This window comes from Nyctereutes procyonoides, unplaced genomic scaffold, assembly GCF_905146905.1.
Source record: "Nyctereutes procyonoides isolate TBG_1078 unplaced genomic scaffold, NYPRO_anot_genome, whole genome shotgun sequence".
Lineage (NCBI taxonomy): Eukaryota > Metazoa > Chordata > Mammalia > Carnivora > Canidae > Nyctereutes > Nyctereutes procyonoides.
The window spans coordinates 9,526,825-9,542,434 of NW_026575126.1; the positions used below are offsets into that span (position 1 = coordinate 9,526,825).

The 15,610-nt window shown below is 35.1% G+C and overlaps 1 protein-coding gene across 1 annotated transcript in view; it reads right to left on the bottom strand.

Annotated features, from left to right (window-relative positions):
* Window positions 1–15,610, bottom strand: part of ADGRL4 (adhesion G protein-coupled receptor L4) — a 109,219-nt gene that overhangs the window by 20,339 nt on the left and 73,270 nt on the right. Inside the window, exons 9-13 of the mRNA XM_055341368.1 lie at window positions 13,790–13,995; window positions 11,441–11,614; window positions 9,991–10,194; window positions 7,508–7,728; window positions 7,319–7,385 (exon numbers count right to left, since the gene is read on the bottom strand). Coding sequence (XP_055197343.1) covers window positions 7,319–7,385; window positions 7,508–7,728; window positions 9,991–10,194; window positions 11,441–11,614; window positions 13,790–13,995 — 872 coding nt within the window. The remainder of the gene's footprint in view (window positions 1–7,318; window positions 7,386–7,507; window positions 7,729–9,990; window positions 10,195–11,440; window positions 11,615–13,789; window positions 13,996–15,610) is intronic.

Consider the following 15,610-nt stretch of genomic DNA (forward strand, 5'->3'; position numbering starts at 1 on the left):
ATAAAATATCTACTTTTTACTCTATATAGTCTCATAATATTTGCATTTCTTTCAAGTTTCTGCAATTGGTGAAACTAAAAAATATAATAAGAATAGGTTACGTAATAATAAACATACATACTGTCCGTTGTGTAAGGGTTATGTGAGAAATTCACTTTTTCTTTTAAGATTTTATTTATTTATTCATGAAAGACACAGAGAGAGAGAGAGAGAGTGAGAGAGAGAGAGGCAAAGACAGGCAGGGAGAGAAGAAGGCCCCATGCAGGGAGCCCAATGTGGGACTCAATCCTGGGGATCACGCCCTGGGCTGCAGGCAGGTGCTCAACTGCTGAGCCACCCAGGCTTCCCAGGAATTCACTTTTAAGGAGGCTTTAATAGGCGTTTCCTGGCGAAAGGGAATTAAGAGATTGCAGACATAGAAAGAACAATTAGAGGAGGACAGTATAAAGAACTGAGTGGAATTCTGGGCAAACCTAAAAGGAGGTTTAGGGGTAGGAGTAGCAATATAGAAAACACTCAATTATAAGGGTTGTGATTTAAATTCAAATGAAAGCTCACATTTTTAAAATAAAATGCCTTATTCGGACATAGTGTAATTAGTATTTGCCTCAATCAAGCAAATTCTATTCTTCAATACTGAACATGTCTATGGGAAACTTCAATTTCTTACTTAAAAGTCAAATTATTTTCACCAACTCTTTTTTATATTTGTGTACTTGAATCTAATCGCTTGTGCAGTTTTAGTTGAAAGGATTCAGCATTAAAGATTAAAAATATTGAAGAAAAGAAAAGAAAGAAAAGAAAAATATTGAAGAAAGAAATGAATTATGGAAATTATCTTCAGTTTGCAGCTTGCTTTACAAAGATTTAGAAGCCTCTTTCTTGTACAGCTCAATCTTTCAAAAGCATGGCTAGGCCTTTTTATGTATAGTTACAATCTTAACGTTTTAAATTTAGTGATTCCTAGATAGAATCCACGGGGTCACTGGTTCATACTTCAGAATTCTAAGAGATCCTTAATATTAATGAGTCAACACCTGAGGAAATACTCTCATTTGATCAATGCCGGGAATGTTGCTGCTCAAATACCCAAATTGTTAACACTTATCAGAATAGATTAAAAGCGTGAACATTGCTTTGAAACAAAATACCTAGGGGTAGAAAAAGCCACCAGTGCTGATCCCATTCAGTTCTTAGTCATTTACATATTGTCTTAAAGGCATTTTACATTATAACCTCAAACCAGATGAGCTCAAGAGTTCCATTCATAAAAACAAGCAAATATCATTTGTAGGACCTAGTCTCCAGTCTAGAGAAGAAATGCAAGAATTCCACGTGTGAATGAAAGGTATTGCCATTGTTCTAGAGAGACGTCTACTCTGGCATACTGGTCTTCCCAGATTTGTTTAGAGAAAGTCCCAAAACCAATCTTATCCCTCATTTAAGGCTTGGCCTAACAAAATCACCGCTAATCACCTATTTATATTTGAAGGTTCACTTACATTTTGTCTTTATCCTATCTTTTTATTCTATTAAATTTTTATTGCTTTTCTTAAGATATTTTACACTTTATAAGCTTTCTCTGGCAGAGTATATTAGAGATTTGTAACAAATTCCAGGAAGTAAGAAGCACGTATATTATAATTGTATCTTGCTATAATTAAACAAATGCTGTCTTATCTTCACCAGTATTTTAAAAATTAGGATCTATGCTTAAATTTATTTTATATATATATATGTAAATGTATATACATATGTATACACACACACTGTATTGGCCAAAATACATTCCCTTGCATACAATTTTTGCCTGTGCAAACCATGACTTTACAATTAGTCTTTATGTTTTTAATACAAAAAGTATAAATTAGGGAGCCAAACATTGCCCTCCAAATTATTGTGCATTTTCTTATTTTAATTTTGAAGAGTGGATGTTTTTCCTAAAACATTTATTTTTGCTTTTACTATAGTTTGTTGTGTAGGGCTGGCCCTGATATCTTCGTTTTATCTGTTAGAAATCCAGGGCACAGAGTGGTTGCATAGCTTAAGAAGGATCTCACGGTGTTTCTTCTTGCCTCGTTTGTTACTATGGTCTTTATTAACAGATTAACTAAAATACAGAGATAATTATTAAGGACTTACTAAATATTTCTATATTCCAGGATGACCAAAAGGAGTCAGTTTTATAGTCCAGGGTTCATAGAGAGTGCAATGTGAATGTTGCTCTGTAGAGAATAACTGCAGTTTACTGAATGGAGGCCTTTAAGATTGTGTATCAGAAATGACACTAATAATTGAGCAAGATATAGCCAGTAAATGAAGAAACTCATACCTCTCTTTGTGTGTTTGGATATAGGGGATGGGTAGCACGACACGCACGGAAAATTACCATGTGCAACAAAAACAGAGCATTAACAGCACTGTAGAAGGTTTGAATAAAAAGTCTATGGGAGTACAGTAGAGGAAGAGATTAGTTAAAAATCTGGAAAAGTTTTCATCGAGTCCTGTATTAGTTAATGATAAGATTGTAGTCAGAACTGTGCACAAGGGGGTAGGATTATTGAGTGCAAAGGACCAAGAAAATATTCAAGAAGAGCAAGTATTCTAACAAGGATAAAGTTTTTGGAGAGGCTGTTTTGTGAGGTTATGCAGTGTGGGGGGGGGGGAAAAGCTGAAAATAAGCGGGGTTCAGCTAAGTGACTGAGAACTTGACATTCCAGCGCATAGAATTTGGCCTGTAGGTGAAGTGGAGTATCAGCCTTGGAATTAAGAAAGCAGGCCGTGGACTCAGCTTGACGAATTCAACTTCACGAATATGGGTTTCAGCTCAGGTAACTTGCAAGCTGCTAATCAAGCTGTGTAATCAACCTTATGACTCAAGTTTTCCAGCTTCAAAATCAAATAATCACACACGCGCGCACACACATATACATAGCCGTTTTTGAATTGTTTGAAGGATTAGATTAAATGTGCCAACACACAGAGAATGTTTAGATTATTGTCAGGAATAGAATAGGGTTAAACATTAATGTTATTTTTTTTATTAATAGTTGCCATTGCCAAGTCCCACATCAGGCTCCTGCTCCACAGGGAGTCTGCTTCTCTCTCTCTCTCTCTCTCTCTCTCACTTATTATGGATGGACTAAAACAAAATTGGAAAGAAGGGCAGCAGAAACATAAGTCCTAAGGCAACTGCAAAGTAAAATGAAAATGTGCTCCTAGTCTCAAGTTCTAGAATCAGTATTTATTTGTAGACCTAGAGCCTTGAGCCAATCACTTAACATTTTGAATAACATCCTATTTTTTGTTAACTATAAAATGAATAGATAATAGCAATGTGGGTGATTTAAGGAGACTGAGTATTAGTTGTGAGCAGTAGCTGATTAACAAATTATGCATTTAAGAACTCCTATTATTAATACTGGAATATGAGGAAGATATAGCAATAGTTTGATCTTGAAAGTAGAAAAGAAATGGGTAAGTTTATGGAGGACTTAATTAATAGCATCCAAACTAGGATGTAATGAATCCATGAAATGATGATTCTTGACTATTCTTTTTTTAAATATTATTTTTTATTTACTTACTCATTTATTTGAGAGAGAGAGCACACACACAAGGGGGGAGGGGTAGACGGAGACAGAGAAGGAGAAAAGCAGACTCCCCACTGAACCTGTACCCAATCTGTGGGGCTGGATCCCAGGACCTGAAATCATGACCTGAGCCAAAATCAGGCATCAGATGTTCAACTGACTGAGCTACCTTGGTGCCCCAGATGCTTTACTATTCTTAATAACAGATACATGATGATAATTTTGTTATTTCTGGCATTGTCACCATTGACAATGGTGACCATTATGTCTGTGCCCTTTGTTTACCTTCAAAAGAAATCTGTCAAGTTTATGGGGCTCCTTGGCAGACACTTCAGTTCACATCAAGAATCTGCTGTCAAACCAAATTTACCTCCTGCCCTATCTATAAACAAGTTCATCTTTCAACGAAGACTTGTGGAATGATTATCATAGCTCATATTGATATCTCCCACATCTTATCAACATCACTTATATTTTATTATATATTGCTCTTTTGACATGTTTTGTCTTGCTTTATTCTCGTTGATACTATAATGGGCAGGGGATAATTCTTATATTTCTTTTGTTCTCTCATCATGCTCATATCACCCAATTAACACGGTACACTTAATTATATGGCTTGGCATCTTTACCTACCAGAATATACCCAAACATAGAATAATGATTTTTTAAGGGGGGTGGGGCAGAGGGAAAGATAATCTCATGCAGGCTCCATGTTCAGTGTGGAGCCCGACATAGTGCTCGATCTCACGACCCTGAGATCCTGACTGGTGCTGAAATTGAGAGTTGGACACTTAACTGACTAAGCCCCTCGGGTGCCCTGGGATAATCATTTTCAATTCAGTAGATCGATGGAGATGAGTGGGCAGCATAGTTGGTTCTCAGGTACTGTCCTACTGTCCCTTCATTGATAAAGCTCAACTCCTCTGCTGTTGGAGGCTGGAAGGACCCAATTACCTCTTGCTGATGGAGCTTCCTGATATCACTTTGGTTTAATTTGGTTCTTACTATTGCTGGCAATCTTGGCTTATGTGGTGGCCTCCACTTAGATGGTATATATGATTTTCTTAGCGTTTATAGAATTTCCTTTCCATCTTGTCTCCTTCTCTTCTTCAGAGAATGACCGTCAAGTCACCATTTAACCTCTCCTTTATTCAACCCATTCTTTCGGTTGTGTATAATTTCCCTTTGACCTGGCCACCTTCTGGGCAACCCTACAACTTATGTCTACTTCCCTAACTTTCCTGTGTTTATAGAATAGCTGGAGTCTTGTATGTTCCTTCATTATTTTATTCCTAGGCATGCTATACAATAATCCTTTCCTTCCCTGTTGTCAAAAAATACTCCAGTAAGCATGCAGTTTGCGGGAAACTCCAAACAAAAACAAGTCTAGTTTCTATATTCAGATTTGGCCCAAAGTCAGGGGACGTATGTCAAGCTCTCATAAAAATTGGCTCATTATACTCAGCTCTTATATATTGAGGAGGCAAGAAAATCAAGTCAGACTGGCATTCAATCTGCAATCAGAATGAGATTTTACTCTTTCTATATATTTCTGATCCCATTCTCTACAAACCTTCAGAGTACTTGTCCACATCTTGTCTTCAAAAAGATAGAGGAGTATCTGCCCTTTTTTTTTCCCACTGGCAGCAAAAAGAAAAGCTTTTGCACTCCTCCAAAGGTCAAGGACTCCTAATTCTAAACCACAATCCCTGGAGCACCCATCTCCAGTCCTCTTATTGGGCTACAGCTGGTCCTACTGTCTCTTTACCACACTGTGGGAAGTGTCAGACCCAAACTGTTAGTAGATCTTTTTCAAATGTTTGGTGCCCACTATTTCTGAACTAAAGATGCATACTATTCTGGGACAACAGGATGGGTCTCAACACTGTGTCATACAGCTAAATAGTAACATTAGAACAATGGAACAACAACATAGAGCTGAATAATAACAACAACAAATAATCACAATGGCAACAATAATAGTGATTAGCCACTATTAGCCCAGAAAACCAAGAATAACTAGAATAAATGAATTCACTTCAATTCAGTAATTAAGGAATTTCTGCTGCCTTTAAAGATACTAAAAAAGATAAACATTATTCAGTTTTAGAGTAAAACTGAGGTGCCTCATCCATTTCTTAAGTAGACTGACCCTCAGGTTAAATGGAATGATTATCATACTGAAACTATGGAAGATAAATTGGTTCATTAATTCCAGACTAGGACAGTGTGACGTTATTCATTTAGGCTTCTAAGAAAGTTTGCAGGACTCATTTTTAGATAAGCCCATCTAAAGTCTGTGGACTTTACTGTAAGATAATCCAAAGTTATATTTTTCCCTTACATAAGCAAAAATAATAAAAAAAAACATTTCAGGGAACACTTTCCATTTCTTACTTAAGAGAAAAATACTCCTATTTTTCTTGTTTTCACTATAATTTCTAGCCCACTACTTTTCATCTTAATTATAAGAATTACTGATCCAAAGAATGTTTGGCTTGTACAAAATAATAAGAGATGGTCCATTCTGTAGAGATGGAATCAGAAAAATCAGAATATATAGAAAGTGTGTTTACACAAAATACTCCTGTCAGGGCAATACATGAAAGTATGTGAAAGGGACAACATTCAGTCTGTATTCTCATGGGGGTTGAAAATTTTGGCATTGTAATGAACTAACTCTGAAATTGCTGTAGCTGAAATCTAGCCAATGATTTCTTTTTATATTACTAGATTCATTGGGAGAATTATAAGCAAATTTCTGTGATGATTAGGAAATATAGCCTCTGAGTGCAATTTATTTCACCCGTAGCATTCAAAAATAACCCTTGGTGAAAATGCTCTGCTTGACATTTCAAGTCTTTCTCCATTTAGCAGCTTCCTTACAAATATAAAAACACAAGGGGAAAGAGTGAGAGAAAAAACAATTCAAAAAAAGATAGCTAGCTTATGGTCAAAACATACGGGACAAAGTTGTCCAAAATATCGTCACAGCTCCTCCATTGACAATTCATTCCATTCTAGAGCCTTGTCAGACCTCCCAGATTCACTGACAGACTATTATATTCAGAATGGCTTTGAAAAGTTACAGCACTTAGAAATGCTCTTGAGACATCTAAAAATGTCTTTATTTAGAAAGGAACATATAACACCTGCCAAATTTGTAGGTTTGAAACCACTTCCAATAAGAATTAAAAGGCCCTCTTCCTCACTGAAATGGGACTATCAATATATGACTTGTCGGCTCATGAGAAATAGTGGGTTCTTGTCTCTGACGTTGCAATTTAGTTTAAAATCACTTTCATGATGACAGGGTACATAGGATGATAAAACTATAAAGATGACAGTCTAATCTTCAAAGATCACTGCTCATTGATAAAAGATTAAATAACGCAAACATCTGAAATGCCAGATTATCAGCTGTTTGGCAAACTCTCACTATTGAAGTATGCTGAGACACTACTGATAAGTGAAAAATGCTTTTCCTATATGAGGTGCGGAAATATATCCTCCTCCTCTGGGAGGGGCGGATGAATTATAATACTTCTAAATTTAAGATGTATATATATATATTTTTTCTCAATCATGATGAATACATGTAAAATATTAATAAATAACATACTGTAAAGTTCTCAAAATTATTTTCTCTCAGAGTAATGCCCTATTGCAGAGAATTTTAATCATCACATTTTGGATTTTCAACCAATGTTAAATATACGTACAAGAATGATTAGACATGCTGGTCCTATAAAACTCCAAATAAAGTTGTTTTCTGTGCTAAGCCAACATCTGAAAAGTAAATAATAAGTCTATAAATATGTTTGTATGTACTTCACAAAGCAACATTTTCGATGTATATGAAGCATATTCAGAATCGCATTTCAAATACTTATGAGATCATCTTAACTTACACTTTGGTGGTGCCATAATATCTATATCCTAGTGATGCTGAAAATCCAACTACCACAGCTGGGCTGAGATAGCCAAAGATATAAAAATTCTTGTGCAGAAATCCCTTGTTGTAGATGACGCCCACAACAATGAGATAGAGGTGTATGCCTTCAATGCACATCCATGCGAAGGCAGCTAAAAAGAAATAATGCAGCAGCCCAGCAATGATTGAACAGAAGAGCTAGAAGTCAAAGAAAGAAAGAAATTGTAAGCAATGTTTGCTTTAACGTTAGCATAACATAAAATCCTGACTTTCTCCTTAAATTATGCCACTCGATGTAATGCTTGATCACATTAAAATATCCTCGTCAAGGGCCAGTTTTTCAAGACGCACTGCTTCCAGCTGAGCTTCATCAGTGTGAAGCATCAGTTGTGAAGCAATCCTGTCATAGAACTAATTTACTGTTCTTGTCCAGAGACTTACATTTTTATATATTTATATCATGTGATAAGTTGTGGATTCCTCACATGCAAACCATGATACCTTAGTGACTGTGTTATGACTTAAGTTGATTTGTTTGGGAAATGCCTTTCCTTTCCTTAATTTTATTCATGCTCAGAGAATGAAAATAACTGATTTCCTTGATTAACAATAGTATCTTGATTATTGTGGCAAACACTGAAATTATGAAACAAACAAATGATAATATATTTTACAAAAATATTCATTATGGAATCACTTTAAGTTGTAGGATTATCAGGTAAATTTGAGATGGATTTTGGTTAAATATAACTTACTAGTATTTACTTGCATAGAATTGGAGTTAGGCTTATAAGAACAGTAAAAGAAGGATAGTTACACACTCCCGTAATAATAGAACTATCTATTGCTGGAAAGAGAACACAATACACACTTACATACCTATTATAGTACTTAATAAAAGAGTATAATCCAAGCATGATGAGATTAGATATTAAACATCCAATTGGGGAGTACTATGTAAGGTTGGGAACAGAGAGATTACTGGTGATCAAAATTTGAGAACTACTTTAGTAAGGAAGTGAGATTGAAATATGGCTTGCAAATGGGAAGAACTTGATGGGTGAAATAGAATTGAAAATAAACACTCTAAGGAATGGTTTTGGGGTAAGGATAATGAGGAGATGAAACTGAAGGAGGAACTGGGCATTGGAAGATGGTGGGTGTGGGATCCCTGGGTGGCGCAGCGGTTTGGCGCCTGCCTTTGGCCCGGGGCGCGATCCTGGAGACCCGGGATCGAATCCCACATCGGGCTCCCGGTGCATGGAGCCTGCTTCTCCCTCTGCCTATGTCTCTGTGCCTCTCTCTCTCTCTCTCTCTCTCTCTCTCTCTCTCTCTCTCTGTGACTATCATAAATAAATAAATAAAAAAAAAGGAAGATGGTGGGTGGTATGTAAAATTGGCACATGTCAGGAGTACCACTGCAAAACAAACAAACAAACAAACAACCCAGATATGAAGTCCATAGTCTAGGGATACTATTTAAAATAGATCTACTTCAGAGGAAAACATTGATAACTAGGGATTAATGTCAGTGCTTGAAAGATTTCTAACAGGGGTGGAAATATGGAGGCAATTTAATGTCTTGCGACCTTCGCATACACTTCTCCAATCTCTACCTGCAGGGAGGGCAACTGACCTAGAGCTCTAGCTTCTACACCAGGAAAACCATTACTGCGTTCATCTTTCCCACAGGCTGCCGCTACACAGAACATTCCTCTACCACATGACTCTGGCTCGGGGTCTCCTCAAAGGACTCCTTGATAACCACATTGAGCTTCCCCGAGAAGGACACTGCTGTGTAAAATGCTTCCACCTACTACCTGTCCTTTCTTCCTTCTCTCCTTTACTTGGGGTCAGCCCCACATCGTGGTCTGATAGCTCTCTAGGTCTCTCTTCCCATTATCTCTCAGCCATTTTGGCTAATAAATTTACTACAAGTGTAATCCCATTTTAATGTCTGCTTCTGAAGGATCCAGACTCACACAGTATAGAAATTCTTTTGTAAGACTCTCGATCAGTAATGGTGGGAAATAGGTAGGAAAGTGCAGTGAGTAGGTGGAGCCAGTTTGTCATATTTCAACCGATGAACCCACTGCTTTTATAGTCAGTCCCTGTGTTAAGATAAACTTTTTATTTTCAATTCTCTCTTTATCCCTTCTGCTTTTGTTTAATGTCCATGTAAAAACAAAGCAAAAGAAAGGTTATTTCTTCAGTTTTTTGCTAAGTTTTCATTTGTCCCAATGATTCATTCATTATAACAAGGGACATTATGCTTAATGGAATTGATAGGCAGGTTTTAGATATATTAGCATTAGAAAACTTAGAAAAGACCTGGGAACAAAGTATACCATACATTTGCCCATTAAGCTCTTAATTAGAATTCATGATTCTATGACATATATATTTAGGAAAGTACAAATTTAGAAAACAAAAATAGACAGTAAGGGGAGATCTACATACCTTATTAGTGTTTGTATTGATCCCAACAAGAAAAACTAGTTCAGCAAGGAATAGGTTACAGCAGAGATTTTTGTGAATTGTTGTTCTGGTGCTTTGAATTTCACTGAAGAACCAGAAGGTAAAAATGCATATGGCAAGGCAAATCAGTGAAATAATTATTCCTAGTTGAGTGATCCTTGTAAGAATATTATAATCTTTAATACCCTAAGGGAAAATAATAATAAAGCTGTTAAGAGAATAACTCAGTAACTTGTCAAAGGAACTACAACATATAATGAACTTCCTTTTTTGGTGAAACATTAATCAAAATGTTCATAAAATGTAAAAATACAAATGTGCATTTAGATGAGAAAAATTTTGTACCTTTGCAAATGCTCAATATTCAGAGAAATCTGATATAAATCATGGAGCACTTGAAAAGTTCTGTAATTAGTGATTTTTTTTCTGGGCATAGTATATATTAGTATATGGTTTAGCAATGTTATCGTCATCAGTTTCATTATATTAAAAAGGCAATTCATTATTGTAATGTGAAAATGGTTAATTAAAACAGATTTATCAGTGGCAATAACAAGTCTTATTTCTATGCAGCAATTCATCTAAAACACATTAAAGAAAGGTATCAGAAATGCTGAATATATATAATATCAAAATAGTAAAATTAAGAGACTTTGAAATGGGAAAAGTTGGTTTTATTCTAACAGGATGAATATTTATATCTTATATAGAGAGTAGAGGCTTCTTTGCTTACTTAACATTCAGGAAAAAAAATCTTTATGACTGACATTTTGGTTAGGTAGATTTATTTGGCCACTTTATATATTTGATGGATTCTCAGTAGACATGGAAATGAACCTGTAATTTAATGAATATTATGATACAGAGATATAAAATAAGAAACTGTAGAGTGTAAAAGAAAGATATTACTGATGGGAAATACATAGCCTAGACCTATCCGCTGTAGAGAGATCGTTCATGTTTAAAAATCTTGTACGGTTCTACATTATTAAAACATGGTAATAGTCATAAAAATGCTAATACTTATTGACAAGGTTTCAAATATTTTTAACTACTTTATAATTGCTGAAAATAAGCTTTCAATACAAAGGCAAAGGCCCTTAGTTAAAGACCATGATACATTAAAAGATATAAGTGGTTTTTTAAAAGCAACATTAAAAATTAAGAGTCAATGGGTAGTATTTAATGCACAACCTGCTAGCTATTATAGATAAGTCCTAGACAATAAATAACCTAAAATCTAGTCAAAATATTTCATACAAGACAAGGAAGAAATGAAACACCAAGAAGATAATGTTGGTGTTTTATTAGTTAACTAAATATATTGGCACCCAAAGAAACATAAAAAATTAATTCTCTTGACTGATGTAAACAAGAGAAAAAAATAAAATAAGCAGGTTTATAAATATGAAATGATGGAAAACTGCCTTACAATGGAAGAACCAGAAGACATCAAAATTGCAAAATGTGTCAGGTGGTTACAGCGGCATGAGGTGTGGGTCTCATTTGAGTATATCAGCTCACAGCCTTCCAAAGACCAGCTGCCATTCATGGTGTCAGGCGAATAGTTCCAAAATGCACATTGACTTCTATACTTATCTGTGGCCTGAAAAAGAGACATTTTACTGATGGAAGAAAAAAAATATACATATAGTATCACATCTCTCGTATTTAAAACATGATTTTGCATAGCAATATAATTAAAACCATGCCTAGAAAGTAAAGCATAAAATCAGTGCTAATAAATGAATCCTGACATTATGTGGAAGAATTGGTTATTGCAACAATGCTATATTTTATCAAGTCCTGTGCCACGAAAGTTGTGAGAATGATTTCTTATCAAATGAGATCATTTAAAATAGTACATGACACATAATTATCACACATTATTTAATAAACATTTATTATTAGTCATTGACCCAAGTACTAAAAATACGATACTAAACAGAAAAAGAGTAAGTATTTGTACTGTTGATTTTAGATTCCCATGAGATGAGAAATGATTAAACAAGAAAAATAAACCAGGGAAAGAAGAAAGAAAGTAGTTGTGGTTGGTCTGAGGAAGCCTTTCTTAGGAGATGATATTAAAGCAAATAACCCAGGGAAGTTAGAGAAAGAGAGTAAACCCTAAGACCTGGGATGGAATGAAAAAGTTGAGTTAGGACTAGATAAGAATCTTTCAGAAACGCTGGAAACCAGTGTATTTTGGGTACAGTGAATGAGATAAAGAGCAAATCGAAGGCAAGATCAGACATAGAGTCTGATCATGTAGACGACAGGTTGGTTATTTAATAAGTAGAGTTCTCTTTATCACATATTTATATTAAGTAATCATAACATAATATTCTGACAACTGCTTTTAATATTACTTTGAAGTAAAGGAGAAGTATATACTAATTGGTGAAATTGCAAATAAATTATCAGGGAATCAGGAAACTGAAGGTGTTATATATGAGATAACTTCTTCTTCTTCTTTTTTTTTTTTTTAGGAAAACAATGAGATCCAAATTTTGTTCTCAGAGAGAGGGAAACCATGAATTAGGTAGTAGGTGTGTCATCAAATAAAGTGATAAAATTTCATGGTGGTCATTAATTCGAATGGGAAAAAGATTGGAACAGAAAGGAAGATTAAGGATAATCAAGTTTTCCCATGAGTTTTGGTGAAGAATTTTAAATTAAACATGTGTTGTGTTTTGTTTTGTGACTGGGTCAGAGATTGGTGAAGTGGGTTGTCCATGGCATCTCTTCAGCTGCCAAAACATTCCGCTAGTAAAAACTGAAGAAAAACCATCAGAGCATGTGAAAGAACAATGTTTTGATTCTAGCATCAAAAGGGCAGTTAGCATCTGAAAGTATCTAGGTTTCGTTTCCATTCTTAAAACATTTCACACCCTCTCCTACACTGAACATAATGCCTACCGATGTTTGGGTTTGGGCTACTATTTTCTTGTATCTTCTCTACATTTAGTTTCTCTGTACATTAGATGTCTTTATTTGTAGTGACACATTTGTGTTGTGTGTAGGCATATTAGTCCCCTCTTTCTCCCATAAACATGCAAATCCAATTGTCCAGCTTCAAGGCTCTCCAAATGGAGCATCAGAGGTACTTTTAATCATGTACCAGGACTCAAATTCTATTGAAAATCCAAGAAACCATCAACTGTAAAAAAAAAAAACAAACCAGCAAATAATTTATGATCTTCAGTTTCTTCACTCATAACTGAATGAACTGAATACTTAGTTCTTTCTAATGTTGATTATGATAAGTTTTAATTACATATGAGCTTGAAAAAGGTTTGGAATGATAATAAAGGAATAAAATTGTCTCAGCTAATTTCTTTATGAAATATTGTAAACTTCTCTGTAATTTTATTTTAATCAACATTTAAATCCCTGCAAATATTATTTTAAATGGCAATTATTAATCAAACAACTCTGCCATTGCACAAATGACATCTATCTCTTTGGCTCTGATACATTTTTATAACTCATTCCTAAAAGGTATGGAGACTTCCAAAATGAACAATGTAATTAAAAATAAAATTAAAATATAGCTTAATTTCAGAAAATCAAACGTGTAAAATTCCTTGATATTTATTAGAAAGATTACAGAGCATTGAAAGTACAAAAATGCTTTATAGAAAAATTAGTTGAAATTACTTTACTCTTTTAATTTTTAAACTCAAGAATTCACACATAATTAAAGTGACACAATAAAAAAACGTTCACTTCACCAAATGTTTCACACTCATAACATAGAGTCACCAGAAAAAAAGCTTACCTTTATGTGACTTAATGTAAATGTTATTTTTTCAAGTTCATACAATGTGGGTGGGTTCGAGCTAATTGAGACTGAAATCACTGAAGAAATGACTCTTTCTTCTTCTTCAGAATTATCATCACTTTGAGGTTTCAATACGGATTTGCCAGACGATGAAAATAAGGGACCGATACTTTTATAATATAAAAACGCAACTGCAACATTGCCTATCAATCAAATAAGTATATTTAGTGAAATTCTTTTTTAAAAACTGTTATTTATTCATGACACACACACACACACAGAGAGAGAGAGAGAGAGAGAGAGAGAGAGAGAGAGAGAGGCAGAGACATATAGGCAGAGGGAGAAGCAGATTCCCTGCAGGGAGTCCGATGCGGGACTTGATCCCAGGATTCCAGGGATCTCATCCTGAGCCAAAAGCAGATGCTTAACCACTGAGCCACCCAGGTGCCCCTATTTAATGAAATCCTTATAAAACAAAAATATATTTAAACTCTCAAAAGAAACGTAAACATTTAGCAGACAAATTTTTTTTTCTCTAAGGTAATCATACGAATACCTAGACACTAAAATGTGGATCATAAAAAGTCCATGTCTGTATAATCAAATCCTATTAAGACATATGCCCTGACCCCCATGACTCTGACAATGATCAAGGACGATAGCATCCCCTTCGCACAAGCTATATTTAGAAGAAAAACAGTCCTAGATAAGTGAATATCCAACTCCTAAGAACCAAGCTGTGAAATATATTCACTTAAAGGAAAAAAAAATTGGAGTTACTACTTTGCTATGCAAATATAGGGATTAGAAAGATATTGGAAGAAAATTATCATGGCCTTGGAGTTATTAAGGAAGTTGAGAATTAAACAAGTTGTCAGATGCCACTGAGTTCCACCTCATGCGCAGTGAAATGTTTCCTAGTTAATATTGATGACATATATAGTTATGCAGTTTCCAGGTAGGGAATTTATTGCCTTGCCAAGACAGCGATTTATCTGTGCCCCTGACACTCCAAATGCAGTAAATCAGCAAATAACCCAATACCAGAAATGCAACCTGTTCAATACAGATTATCGTGTGACTATTTTTCCCTTAGCCTAGACATTACACCTGTATTAATGGATCTCAAATCGTCTTGGTTTTGGAAGCAGCTTATTATTACTGATGTTAAGTATGTGAACAACTCAAAATCTAGATCTATTGTCTTTTTAAAATTCCTCTCACCATTTAGATCATACACCTTCTCTGTTATACAGAATTATGGACACAAAATTTACAACTTTGTATACAGAATTTACTCCTGGGATCGAAAGTTGCAGCTTCAGTTCATTGCTCCTCCATGTGTGGCTATGGACAAAGTGCTTTGAACTTCAGCTTCTTCACTTATAAAATGATAATAGTGATACTCACTCTAGCTACTCACTTGGCTGAGGTGGAGACCAAATCAAATAATACATGAGTCTTCTGTAAAATTTATGGTGCTATATTAATATGTCATATTTTTAAAGTAGACACATTATTATAAGTAGTAGACACTTGCTTCAGGTTATTGGGACAACTTACAAAGAACTCTTTTATATTTGTTCCCTCAAATTTGTGGCACACACCAGAATAATGTGATGGGCATAAATTAATCAAAATGGTCGATATAAATGTTGAGCGTATCATAAAAAAACACAAATCTGTGTCCCCTAACGGCCATCTTGTGTTACTGTGTGTGTGCTCCTAATAGCTGGTCTGCTCAGACCCCCTGAGCACCAACCCTAGTCTCACTTGGGCTCCAGCAAGGTGAAAGAAACTACCATGAACCAGGAGAAA